Here is a 13,307-nt window from a genome sequence, read left to right on the forward strand (position 1 = left end):
TAATAATAATGGTGCTTAACGATACGGTCATGACGTCCCTCCAGACAGGAAGCTGTTTGTGGGAATGCTGGGGAAGCAGCAGTCAGACGCTGATGTGAGGAAGATGTTCGAGCCGTTCGGCAGTATAGAGGAGTGCACCGTGCTCAGAGGACCCGACGGAGCCAGCAAAGGTGAGCTGCCAGCCGAGAACCGCAAACCATCCAGGTTCACCGATATTCGTGAGAAATATTAAAGAAACTTATGAAAAACAGTTAAATAAATAGAAAAAAACACCAGTTTTACAGACGTGCTGCTTATTTACAGGCAGCGCAGGCGTCCGGCAGAATGTAACAGCAGACAGTGTCCTCACCGAATGTAACAGCAGACAGTGTCCTCACCAAATTTAACAGCAGACAGTGTCCTTACTGAGTGCAACACTAGCAAGTGTCCTTACTGAGTGTAACAGCAGACAGTGTCCTCACTGAATGTAACAGCAGACAGTGTCCTCACCGAATGTAACAGCAGACAGTGTCCTCACCGAGTTTAACAGCAGACAGTGTCCTTACTGAGTTTAACAGCAGACAGTGTCCTTACTGAGTGTAACACTAGCAAGTGTCCTTACTGAGTGTAACAGCAGACAGTGTCCTCAACGAATGTAACAGCAGACAGTGTCCTCAACGAATGTAACAGCAGACAGTGTCCTCACCAAATTTAACAGCAGACAGTGTCCTTACTGAGTGCAACACTAGCAAGTGTCCTTACTGAGTGTAACAGCAGACAGTATCCTCACTGAATGTAACAGCAGACAGTGTCCTCAACGAATGTAACAGCAGACAGTGTCCTCACCGAGTTTAACAGCAGACAGTGTCCTTACTGAGTTTAACAGCAGACAGTGTCCTTACTGAGTGTAACACTAGCAAGTGTCCTTACTGAGTGTAACAGCAGACAGTGTCCTCAACGAATGTAACAGCAGACAGTGTCCTCAACGAATGTAACAGCAGACAGTGTCCTCAACGAATGTAACAGCAGACAGTGTCCTTAACGAATGTAACAGCAGACAGTGTCCTCACCGAATGTAACAGCAGACAGTGTCCTCACCGAGTTTAACAGCAGACAGTGTCCTTACTGAGTTTAACAGCAGACAGTGTCCTTACTGAGTGTAACACTAGCAAGTGTCCTTACTGAGTGTAACAGCAGACAGTGTCCTCAACGAATGTAACAGCAGACAGTGTCCTCAACGAATGTAACAGCAGACAGTGTCCTTAACGAATGTAACAGCAGACAGTGTCCTCACCGAATGTAACAGCAGACAGTGTCCTCACCAAATTTAACAGCAGACAGTGTCCTTACTGAGTGCAACACTAGCAAGTGTCCTTACTGAGTGTAACAGCAGACAGTGTCTTCACTGAATGTAACAGCAGACAGTGTCCTCACCGAGTTTAACAGCAGACAGTGTCCTTACTGAGTTTAACAGCAGACAGTGTCCTTACTGAGTGTAACACTAGCAAGTGTCCTTACTGAGTGTAACAGCAGACAGTGTCCTCAACGAATGTAACAGCAGACAGTGTCCTCAACGAATGTAACAGCAGACAGTGTCCTCACCGAATGTAACAGCAGACAGTGTCCTCCCCGAATGTAACAGCAGACAGTGTCCTTAACGAATGTAACAGCAGACAGTGTCCTTACTGAGTTTAACAGCAGACAGTGTCCTTACTGAGTGTAACACTAGCAAGTGTCCTCACCGAATGTAACAGCAGACAGTGTCCTCAACGAATGTAACAGCAGACAGTGTCCTCAATAAATGTAATAGCAGACAGTGTCCTTACTGAGTTTAACAGCAGACAGTGTCCTCACCGAATGTAACAGCAGACAGTGTCCTCACCGAATGTAACAGCAGACAGTGTCCTCACCGAATGTAACAGCAGACAGTATCATCAACGAATGTAACAGCAGACAGTGTCCTCAACGAATGTAACAGCAGACAGTGTCCTCAACGAATGTAACAGCAGACAATGTCCTCACTAAATGTAATAGCAGACAGTGTCCTTACTGAGTTTAACAGCAGACAGTGTCCTCACCGAATGTAACAGCAGACAGTGTCCTCACTGAATGTAACAGCAGGCAGTGTCCTCACCGAATTTAACAGCAGACAGTGTCCTCACCGAATGTAACAGCAGACAGTGTCCTCACCAAATGTAACCGCAGACAGTGTCCTCACCGAATGTAACAGCAGACAGTGTCCTCACCAAATTTAACAGCAGACAGTGTCCTTACTGAGTTTAACAGCAGACAGTGTCCTCACCGAGTTTAACAGCAGACAGTGTCCTCACTGAGTTTAACAGCAGACAGTGTCCTCACCGAATGTAACAGCAGACAGTGTCCTCACCGAATGTAACAGCAGACAGTGTCCTCACCGAATGTAACAGCAGACAGTGTCCTCACCGAATGTAACAGCAGACAGTGTCCTCACCGAATGTAACAGCAGACAGTGTCCTCACCGAATGTAACCGCAGACAGTCTCCTCACCGAATGTAACAGCAGACAGTCTCCTCACTAAATGTAATAGCAGACAGTGTCCTTACTGAGTTTAACAGCAGACAGTGTCCTCACCGAATGTAACAGCAGTCAGTGTCCTCACCGAATGTAACAGCAGACAGTGTCCTCACTAAATGTAACAGCAGGCAGTGTCCTTACTGAGTGTAACACTTGGAAATGTCCTAAATAATAGGCAGTGTCCCCACCGAATTAAACACTTGGAAATGTCCTAACTAATAGGCAGTGTCCCCACCGAATTTAAAAGCACGCAGCGTCCCCTCAGATTGTAACAGTAGTAGGTGTCCTCGCCATATGTACCAGTAGGCAGCTTGAAAGTAACAGTGGGCAGCGTCCTACCCTGGGTATAACACTAGGCAGCGTCCTCGCCAAATGCGAGTTGACCGCACACTCCATCCTCAGGTAACAGTAGCGCGCTGGAGCCGCGGGTAATATCTAGTGATGCAAAAGGTAATGGTGATGAATGCTTGTGTTTTAGATTAAATAAGTTCACGGATCTAAAATAAATACTGTTAATTTTACACAGTGTAACTCACCTAAAGGATCAAAGCGATGCTGTTGTTTTACTTTTCATGTTGATTTCACGTCCCTACTTGAGCTCAGGGTTTGAGGACACGAGCGGATAAACCAGTGTGTTTTTTGATTAACTGTGGGATGGTATTTAAATGTCGTGATCGTCTTGATGCCGCAGTGTGTGTCTGTGTGTCTGTGTGTGTGTGTGTGTGTGTGTGTGAGTGTGTGTGTGTGTCAGTGTCTTAAGAGATGATTTATTTTTGTCTTTTGCTGTTTGCAGGTTGTGCGTTTGTGAAATATCAGAGCAACGCAGAGGCTCAGGCCGCCATTAATGCTCTTCACGGCAGCCGAACTCTACCGGTCAGTGTCTGTCTGTCTCTCTGTCTGTCTCTGTCTCTCCCTTTTTCTCCGTCTGTGTCTCTGTCTATCTGTCTGTGTCTCTGTCTATCTGTCTCTTTGCCTCTCTCTCTCTTTCTCTCTAAGTCTGTTTTTATCTCTGTGTCCTGTCTCTGTCTGTCTGTCTATTTTTCTGTCTCTTTCTTTCTGTCTCTGTCTGTCTGTCTTTCCTTCGGTCCGACTCTCCCTGTGTCTGTGTCTGACTGTCTGTCTCTCTCTCTCTCTCTCTCTCTCTCTCTCTCTCTTCTCTGCCAGTTTGCTTCTATCAGTCTGTCTTTCTCTCTTGCTGTGTCTGTCTGTCTCACGTTCCCTGTGTTTGCCTGCCTGTCTCTTAATCTCTGCCTGCCTGTCTCTTTGTCTCTTTGTCTGTCTCTCTGTGTCTGTCTATTAGTCTGTCTCTCTCTCTCTCTTTTCTCTGCCTCTGTTTCTCTCAGTCTGTCTGACTCTCCCTTTGTCAGTCTGTCAGTCTCTAAATCTCTCCCTGTCTTTCTGTTTGTCTCTGTTTCTGTCTCTCTGTCTCCCTCTCTTCTCTTCCTCTTTGTTTTTTTTTTATATCCTGCCCCCCCCCCCACACCCCCCTTTCACTCTGTCTGTTTGTGAAAGATTAAAAAATTCAAAGATGCAAATGTTGTTTTATTGGCATGACAAATATGAATATTTCTCTCTCTCACTCACTCACTCACTCACACACACACACACACACACACACACACACACACACACACACACACACACACACACACACACACTATTTTCTCTGTACCTCTGTTTATTTTGTGTCTTTTTGCTTCACTGTCTCTTTTTTCCGCTCTTTGTCCCTCTTTTTCCTCCCTCTCTCTCCCTCTCTTTTTGTCTTCCTTCATTTCTCTTCCATTCTCTCTCTCTCTCTCTCTCTCTCTCTCTCTCTCTATCTGTTTATCAAGTTCAAAGAGCTTTATTGGCATGACGGCTGTTAACAACGTCGCCAAAGCAAATTATAATAACAAGCAGTTCAGGCAATAAGACAAACAAAGAAGACAATTATGTGGACATACATTAACAGATGTACTACAGAAATACGCAGTATTGATTAGTTGATATAGATTACATACAGTAGGAATACAAAATATTAGACTATTAGACAGTGTTAGGATCAGATCATCTCTCTCTCTCTCTCTCTCTACACACACGCGTGCACACACACTGTTCGGCAAGGACGGTCGTTAAATCTATTTTATTTTGCGCTATAAATACAGCAACTAAACGTTACACACACAAGCGGTTATGTGGAACAATAAAACAGAACGGTAAAAACACTCAGGGAGGAAATGAAACAATGAAACCGGACGCAACATACATCCACATCACACTGGGGGAAAAAAAAATCATAAACATGGAATTCAGAAATCACCAAAAATGTGTGTGTTTCATGTGTGTTGATTCAGAATACAGAATATTTATTCTATATTCAGGCTGTGGAGATAAATATTTCCTGTCCCTTCCTGTCTCCCTAGGGTGCGTCTTCAAGTCTGGTGGTGAAGTTTGCAGATACGGAGAAGGAGCGAGGCATCCGGCGCATGCAGCAGGTCGCCTCCCAGCTGGGCGTCATCAGCCCCATGAGCCTCCACCTGGGGGCCTACAACGCTTACACACAGGCTGTGAGTACCAAACCCCTTAGTACCTTCTACACCAAATTCATTCCACCTTTAACAAGCCAAATAGATTTTCCCGCCTAATGTGACCTCATATAAGAACTTCTTTGGGGTGGGGGGAGGGGCTGAGTGGGGTCTTATTTGCGTAGTAACTAAAATAGCATGTTTGGAAGAGGAGTGCCAGTGAGGGGTAGAGCATTAACACACACAGTTTGGAAATGCCACGAGACATATGATAACTGGTTACAGAAATTGTAAAATATGGGACCTTTAAATCACAACTCAAATTTGATCTTTTTAGTCCTAAAACTATTTTAACTACTTGTTTTCTTCTTCTTCAGCTGGTCCAGCAGCAGGCTCTGGTAGCTCAGTCCGCCTACCTGTCTCCTGTGGCGACGGTTGCCGCCGTGCAGATGCAGCAGTTGGCCGCTCTTAACCCGAGCAGCATCATTGCCACACCTATCGCGTCAATCACCCCATCCTCAGGTGAGCCCCTCCTCTTCAGAACAGTGACTGATATATCGTGTCATGACCATGTCGTGTATAACACATACTGATTTTGTACCAAAAAGGTGCGAGCACTCCTCCAGCTATCGCCGCCACACCAGTGCCTACTCTCCCTCCACCAATCGCAGTCAACAGTTACCCGGCAGTACCCGCGCCACCCAGTGGGCAATCAGCCTCTGAAACACTCTACACCAACGGCGTCCACCAGTACCAAGGTGAAGCTCAGGCCACTGCATTGACCAGATCTCTAATCAGCATTTTTGTTTTTGTTGTTGTATGTTACTATAGTACATCTCTCTCTTCATTTTCCTCTTCTCTGTCTTTCTTCCTGCAGCTCAGAGTCCGGCTTTGGATCCTCTTCAGCAGGCGTACACTGGAATGCAGCACTACACTGGTGAGTTTACGCTTCTCCTACATTCTGTATACTTTTGGGGAATCGTGGTAGATCAGTCCAATTAACCCTTCTTGTCATCCATGGCTCCAACCCATAATAAACCAACCAGCATTGAAAAACCTCAATCAGTTACACACCAGGAAACTGGTGACAGGACTGTCCGGCATCCGAAGCTCATTTACACCTGTTGGGACCAAAGGGCTATCCTGTCTGGTCTGATCCAACAGAAAACCCAATGCGGTACTTGTTGTTAGTCTCTCAGTGGCTCCCGTCAAGGGGTTGAAACAGTGGACTATTTGATCCGCACGGAAATAGTGCACAGGTTGTTGTTGTTTTTTTTACGCTGGGTGCCTTTCCAGACGCAACCATCCCATTTTATCCGGGTTTGGGACTGGCGCTGCATCCTGTGGCTGGGGTTTGGGCGTTGGGTGGGAATCGAACCTGGGCCTTCCGCATGGCAGGTAAGGAAACCCACCAGTCAGCCAGAGAAGCCAATGCAGTAGATATTGCATTGCTTAAAAACCGTCAAGGCTGGCCACGATAGAATACCAATTGCACGAGAGCCTGTCGCAAGAGTTCAAGGCTTACAAATTCCCCACTTTGAATCCGCTGGTGACGTCTTGGTGCCAGACAGCGCATCACACATTCAGAGAGTCATGCCATGAGTAATCCAAGCTGTTTTACCGGCACTACACAATATTAGGCTTAATTGTTTACATTTTTGGTTTTTGGTTTGTTTAAAATTTGATGGATATTTTAATCGAAGGACAATAGAATTATCTTGTTCTCATATTTAACATTTCCTGCCCACAGCCACGTATCCAGCTGCCTATAGTTTGGTCGGTCAGCCATTCCCTCATCAGCCCACGCTAGTTGCTCAGCAAACCCAACAGCCTCAGCAGCTTCAGCAACGAGAAGGTAATCATCACTCACTTCCCATTTCATTAAGCTATACCGCGACAACGACGACCACAATTGTTTCTACATTAAACAGTTTTGGATAATCATTTCAATATCATTTGTTTTCTCCTTTTTTAGGTCCTGAGGGATGTAATATCTTTATCTATCACCTGCCGCAGGAGTTCACCGACTCGGAGATGCTCCAGATGTTCCTGCCGTTCGGCAACGTCATCTCAGCTAAGGTTTTCGTCGACCGCGCAACCAATCAGAGCAAATGCTTCGGTGGGTTGATGAGCAAGATAGAGAGAGAGAGAGAGAGAGAGAGAGACATATCGATGGAATAACCAGCAGTTCAAATCAGCAATTATAATGGATCTCATGATTGTTCGAAAGCATTGAGCAGGACTTGCGTTCCCTGTCTCATGCTTGTTTTTTATTCTGTCTCTTAAGGTTTCGTAAGCTTTGACAACCCAGCCAGCGCTCAGACTGCCATCCAGGCCATGAACGGCTTTCAGATTGGCATGAAAAGACTGAAAGTGCAGCTGAAGAGGCCCAAAGATGCCAACCGTCCCTACTAATATGGCCAGGTGAGAGAGACCGTGTGAGTGTGAGTGTGAGAGAGAAAGAGAGAGCGAGGGAAAGTGGCATGGAGAGCAGACATGACACTCTGATATGAAACCAGAAGTAATGTGTTTAAAAAACATTGATTGATGCTAACAGTGGCTTAAATTTAATTCAATTTTATTTTATAATGATGATCAGGTTCTTATATCTTATATCCAATCTAGTTTTATGATTAGACTATATTTATATATTTTTATATATATGTATATATTTAGAGAATGTCTTATAAATTGAATATAATGTGTTTGAAAAGAAAAAATGATTTAAAGTGAATAAGACAATAATGAGTTAATTGATTTTTACTTTTCATTTATTTTTTATTTGTTTATTTGTTTTTTCTTTGTTTTTGTGCTGTGTCATCGCTCATTCTCCTGAAATCAATCAATCAATCAAACAAACAAAAAAACCCTCATCCCTACCACCACAAGGCTGCCCCGGCCAATCATAGCTCGTGCGGAGACTACGTCGCTATGGCTGCGGTGGCCATAGCAACCAATAAAGCTTCCCCCTTCCCGTCACAGCGTTTGTTGTAAGTTGATTGGCCTGTGTTGGTTGCTGTGGCAATATTCCTGCCTGTGATGGTTGCCGTTAGCAGTTACTTTTTTTTTTTTTTTTTTGTTCCTGTTTATTATTATTTTTTATTTCCTCCTTTTCTTTTCTTTTGATTTCTTTTTTCTTTTGGCCCTCTTGTCTTCTATCCTCCATGCTGAGAGTGCATGGCGGGTTACTGTGGTGACAATGGAGTGTGTTTGGTGCGTTGTGCCTTTCTCTCTCTCTCCCTCTCTCTCTCTATCTCTCTCTCTCTTTATAGTTTTTTTTTGTAAATACTGATCAATGACACTACACTTTTGAGTTAACTGGAATTAGCGAAATCAAAGCGATCCAAAGCTATTTAAGTACTCCTATGGGACATTTCGAATGCCCGAGTGTTTGGCTGGATTTTGTTTTTGATCAGTCTCCTCTGTGTTTTGTTTGGTCATGATTATCTCTTTACAGCTCCTCCCATATGTAGTCTGGTGGTGTTTTAGTTTTTTTTTTTTTTTGTGACTGTGGGGGATTCAGTGTGTATTCCAAGACAGGAAAGTTTGTGCTAGTGGGTATGGTGTTTTGTCCAGTGACCGAGAGAATGAATTAAGTGTGTGTGCGTATGCGTGTGTGTGTGTGTGTGTGTTCAGAAAGAGAAAGATAAAAAAAAAAAAACAGAAGAGAATGCTGGAACAATTCATTCACTATCTCTCAAACCTCTCGCCCGAGGCTTGAGGTGAGAGCATTGTGCTGATTGACGAGCAGCGTTTCCCTGTAGGAATTCTGGGTTTTGTAGTACACCTAAGACATGCTTTTAGTGATGGATATTTAATGTTTATACATATTTAGAGGTCACTCATGACATGGTAATGTTGACCGGAGGTCCTCTCACGGTCGTTAAAATAGGAATAAATACAATGGACACCATTGACCTCCAACGGTCATCATGGGCTCAGTGGTCCCTGCTTGGACTACAGATGTTCCTAGGTGAATGAATGGCATGACTTACGTAAAATAGGCCGTCCTCGCTGTTCAAACTAGAATAATTCAAGCCTGAATTATAGAATGAGATTTCTCATGCTCCCAGAACCACTCTTTCATTTGACTTTTTCACTTAATTCGAGTCTTGGCCAGGGGTAAGGCATTGGACTACGGTTCGGAAGGTCCCAGGTTCAAACCCCACAACCACCAAGTTCCCACCGTTGGGCCCTTAAGCAAGGCCCTTAACCCTTAACTGCTCAGATGTATAATGAGATGAAAAAAAAAAGTAAGTCGCTCTGGATAAGAGCGTCTGCCAAATGCCTAAATGTAAATGTCCTGGAATATGACCTGGTTTAATACATTCAGTACATTCAGGTGACCAACCGAAGCAACCCCAGATCATAACACTGTCTCCAGAGACTTCATGTGCTTCTCTTCTACTCTGCAATCTGGACTCATTAGATCACATGACCTTTTCCAATCGCTCCAAAGTCCAGTCTTTATGCTCCATTTACTGTATATGATTGATTATGACTTTATAGGGGAATTTCCCTACCCATGAGCGACCTCCAAATATTGTCCATAACAACGAAGCTGAGCATAACATATGAACTGGCTCAACTTAAAACTTTGTATTTAAGCATTACCCTTTGATCTATAAATTCATAAGTACTGTACATAAAGTTCACTTAAGGCACTAAGTCCACAGTATGGTACAGCCCAGAATTCCTATGGTGCATGTTGGAAATTTGTATGCCTGCTAGAAGCCTTTCCCACTGAGACACTAACACTGAACACACATTTGAGCATACACCCATTTACTACCTCACTACGTTAATTGCATGGAAGTATGGTAAGCGCAAGATCACTGCTATATGCTCCAGCACACACGTCTCATTTGTTACCTGTGTCCTCGGATCACGAGTCATTTCCAGTCATCTAACTCGTTTCATTTTTTCTCTCCTTTACCCCCTTTTTTTCTACTTTAGGTTTAAAAAAAAAAAAAAAAAAGAAGAAGACTGAAGAAGTCGGTTTGGAGAAAACAAAAGAAAAAAAAAAGAAAAAAAAAAGAATTCATCTGCTGTAAATTAATTACGGGACCAACGGCTCATTTTAAATACCTGATACAAAGAACTACTGGAGCGAATATATACGTTTAACAGATTAACACTAACCCGCTGCACAAGACTTGGGTTATTAATTATACATTTACAGCCTCGTCAGTATACAGCGTATGACCAATAACTGTTTATAGGCACATTTCTTGTACAGTTAATAACCAGCTCAACACTATTCCTGCAATGTCACGCTCGTTTCATACACACTGTTCGAAGGTGTGTGTGCGTGTGCGTGTGTGTGTGTGTGTGTGTGTGTGTATGTTGGGAGTTCGAAGGGAAGGCTTTCAGTGCTCCATCTGGCCTTGAACTGAAACTGCACATAAAATGGGACCAACATCATTGTGTAACAGCTGCACAGCAAGGCCTTTTGGGAATTTTTCTTGTTATTTCTTTGCTGGTTCGTGCACTTACTGCACACTATGGGGATTTACTCAGCACCAGTTATGTGTATATAGAAATTTATTTGGCTACGTGAAAGGCATATCAGTGGGCTAGAAGGTGAGGGGAGGGGAGGGGAGGAGAGGGGCTTGGGAGGGGTGTTGTTGGGGGTAACTCGGGTGGGTTTTTCAAGTTATTTAAGCTCAAGAGCGCGGAGTATCATGGGAACGTTAGCTAGGGAAGAAAGGACTGAAAAAAAAGGAAAAAAAAAAAAGACGGATTAAATATTGTCCATCATGGTCAGGCTGTAGTTAGATTTTACATTTCAAGATACGTTTAGGATGATTTGATGGGGGGGAAAAAAACAAGGTAATGAGGAATAGAGTGGAAAGCATTTTAAAAATTTATTTGTATTTCACTGTATATATCATGCTTTGAAAATTCAAGGTTAAGATTATTATTATTATTATTATTATTATTATTATTATTATTATTATGTCCTTATTTAATTTTCTTATCTAATCTTTTTTTCCCCAACAATTAATTAACTTATTGATTTTCAGTTTTTTTTCTTTTTTTAATATTATTATTATTATTATTATTATTATTATTATTTATGAAGCTTTTATGAAGATTCACTGGCACATGCGTGTAGGAGTTAAATTATTTTTTAGATCTTTTATTTACAGAATTACAATTGAGGAACAATCATTCATATTTATTTATTTTCTTCAGCTATTGTTTCCTAACCTGTCAATTACAAGGAAAAAAAAAACATAATAAAAGTTTTAAATAACTGGTTGTGTCTTTCATTTTGGCAGATTTTGGTTGTATCGTGCGCACAGAGAAGATATGAGATCTTCCCCCTGGGCGTTCTTACGTACCTGAGCATGTTTAATAATTGAGTTCATTTGTGGTATGCTTTAACACGCGTTCTTACTGCTGTACTGCGGAGTAAAAGGCGGAAAAGATTAAAAAGATATACGGATATCTTATGTTCATGGAGCGTGCAGGCTGAAGCATGTCTCTCTCTCTCGGATCCCATAAGAAGCTTGCTAACTGCTTACCTTCTGCCACACACCATCCAGCGGGTTTGGTAAAGATTACTGAAGTTGCACTTTAACTACAAACATGCAGTGGCTTTGGAAAAGTGTTCACATCCTTATGTTTTTGTTTGCATTTGCTGTGTTGTTCATTTAATTAAATCTAGTAAAATGAATTTAATTGATTTTCAATTTAATTCAATTCAGTTTTATTTTATTTGTATACTGCTTTAAACAGTGGTGATTGTCGCAAAGCAGCTCTACAGAAAATGACAGAAATGAGTATAAAATGTGTAAGACAACATGTACAGTCCATCTGGAAAGTCTTCACAGCGCATCACTTTTTCCAAATTTTGTTATGTCACAGCGTTATTCTAAAATAGATTAAATTCAATTGCTAATTAATTTTTTTTTTTTAAATTGAGTAAGCACATGTACATAAGTATTCACAGCCTTTGCAAAATTGAGCTCAGGTGCATTTTGTTTCCCCTGATCATCTTGTTTCCCCTGATCATCCTTGAGATGTTTCTGCAGCTTAATTGGAGTCCACCTGTGATAAATTCAGTTGATTGGACATGATTTGGAAAGGCACACACCTGTCTATATAAGGTCCCACAGTTGGCAGTTCATGTCAGAGGACAAACCAAGCATGAAGTCAAAGGAATTGTCTGTAGACCTCCGAGACAGGATTATCTTAAAGCACAAATCTGGCGAAGGTTACAGAAATATTTCTGCTGCTTTGAAGGTCCCAATGAGCCCAGTGGGCCTCCATCATCCTTAGGTGGAAGAAGGTCAAAACCACCAGGACTCTTCCTAGAGCTGGCCGGCCATCTAAACTGAGCGTTCAGGTGAGAAGGGCCTTAGTCAGGGAGGTGACCATGAACCTGATGGTCACTCTGTCAGACCTCCAGAGCTCCAGAGGTCCTCAGAGGTCCTTCCAGAAGGACAACCATCTCAGTAGCAATCCACCAATCAGGCCTATATGGTATAGTGGCCAGACGGAAGCCACTCTCTAGTAAAAGGCACATGGCAGCCCCTCTGGAGTTAGCCAAAAGGCACTTGAAGGACTCTCAGACCATGAGAAACACAATTCTCAGATCTGATGAGACCCTCTGGCCAGTCTACCAGATGGGCCTGATTGATGAAAGCTGCAGAAACATCTCAAGCATGATCAGGGGAAACAGGATGCGTCTCAGCTTAATTTTGAGCTTCATGGCAAAAGCTGTGAATACTTACATACTGTACATGTGCTTTCTCAATTTATTTTAAATAAATTTGCAAAAGTCTCAAGTAAACTTTTTTCATGTTGTCATTATGGGGTGTTGTGTGTAGAATTCCCAGAAAAAAAATTATTTAATCCATTTTAGAATAAGGCAAAATGTGGAAAAAGTGATGCGCTGTGAATACTTTCCGGATGCGCTGTATGAATCAAAATAATCAGATGATCCCTGATGAGCGAGCCGAGGGCAACGGCAGCGAGGAAAAAGCCCCTGAGATGGCAACAGGAAGAAACCTTAAGAGGAACCAGACTCAACAGGGAACGCATGCTCATCTGGGTTATAACGGATAGCAGGGACTGATCTGCAGTCATACTGTGTGTTAGGAGGCTGGAAGTTCAATTGATGTGTTGAAGGTAATATGGAATCCAGTTTTGTTATTGGAAGCTCAGGTGCAAAACCGTTCAGCCACTGCAGTCACAAGTCCTCAGAGAATAGCTGTCAGAATCAGCCCAGGCCAGGACCGTCTTTATGGTAAAGTAGAACCG

At 42.8% G+C, this 13,307-nt stretch overlaps 1 protein-coding gene across 5 annotated transcripts in view; it reads left to right on the forward strand.

Moving 5' to 3' along the window:
* celf3a (cugbp, Elav-like family member 3a) overlaps positions 1-10,626 on the forward strand; it is a 26,580-nt gene extending 15,954 nt beyond the window's left edge. For 2 of the 5 annotated variants that reach the window (XR_008356707.1, XR_008356708.1), the window contains 11 exons: positions 45-170; positions 3,326-3,405; positions 4,935-5,078; positions 5,414-5,558; positions 5,645-5,794; positions 5,914-5,973; positions 6,787-6,891; positions 7,012-7,155; positions 7,324-7,460; positions 7,926-8,026; positions 9,993-10,007. Coding sequence is in view for 3 of the 5 variants with exons in the window: in XM_053489959.1 (XP_053345934.1) it covers positions 45-170; positions 3,326-3,405; positions 4,935-5,078; positions 5,414-5,558; positions 5,645-5,794; positions 5,914-5,973; positions 6,787-6,891; positions 7,012-7,155; positions 7,324-7,451 (1,082 nt within the window). In the remaining 2 variants the exon portion in view is untranslated. Of the gene's footprint in view, positions 1-44; positions 171-3,325; positions 3,406-4,934; positions 5,079-5,413; positions 5,559-5,644; positions 5,795-5,913; positions 5,974-6,786; positions 6,892-7,011; positions 7,156-7,323; positions 7,463-7,925; positions 8,080-9,992 lie in introns of those variants that run through there. The other 3 variants (XM_053489959.1, XM_053489957.1, XM_053489958.1) reach the window with 3 other exon arrangements.
* Positions 10,627-13,307: the final 2,681 nt, after the last annotated feature.

Source organism: Clarias gariepinus, chromosome 28 (genome assembly GCF_024256425.1).
Source record: "Clarias gariepinus isolate MV-2021 ecotype Netherlands chromosome 28, CGAR_prim_01v2, whole genome shotgun sequence".
Lineage (NCBI taxonomy): Eukaryota > Metazoa > Chordata > Actinopteri > Siluriformes > Clariidae > Clarias > Clarias gariepinus.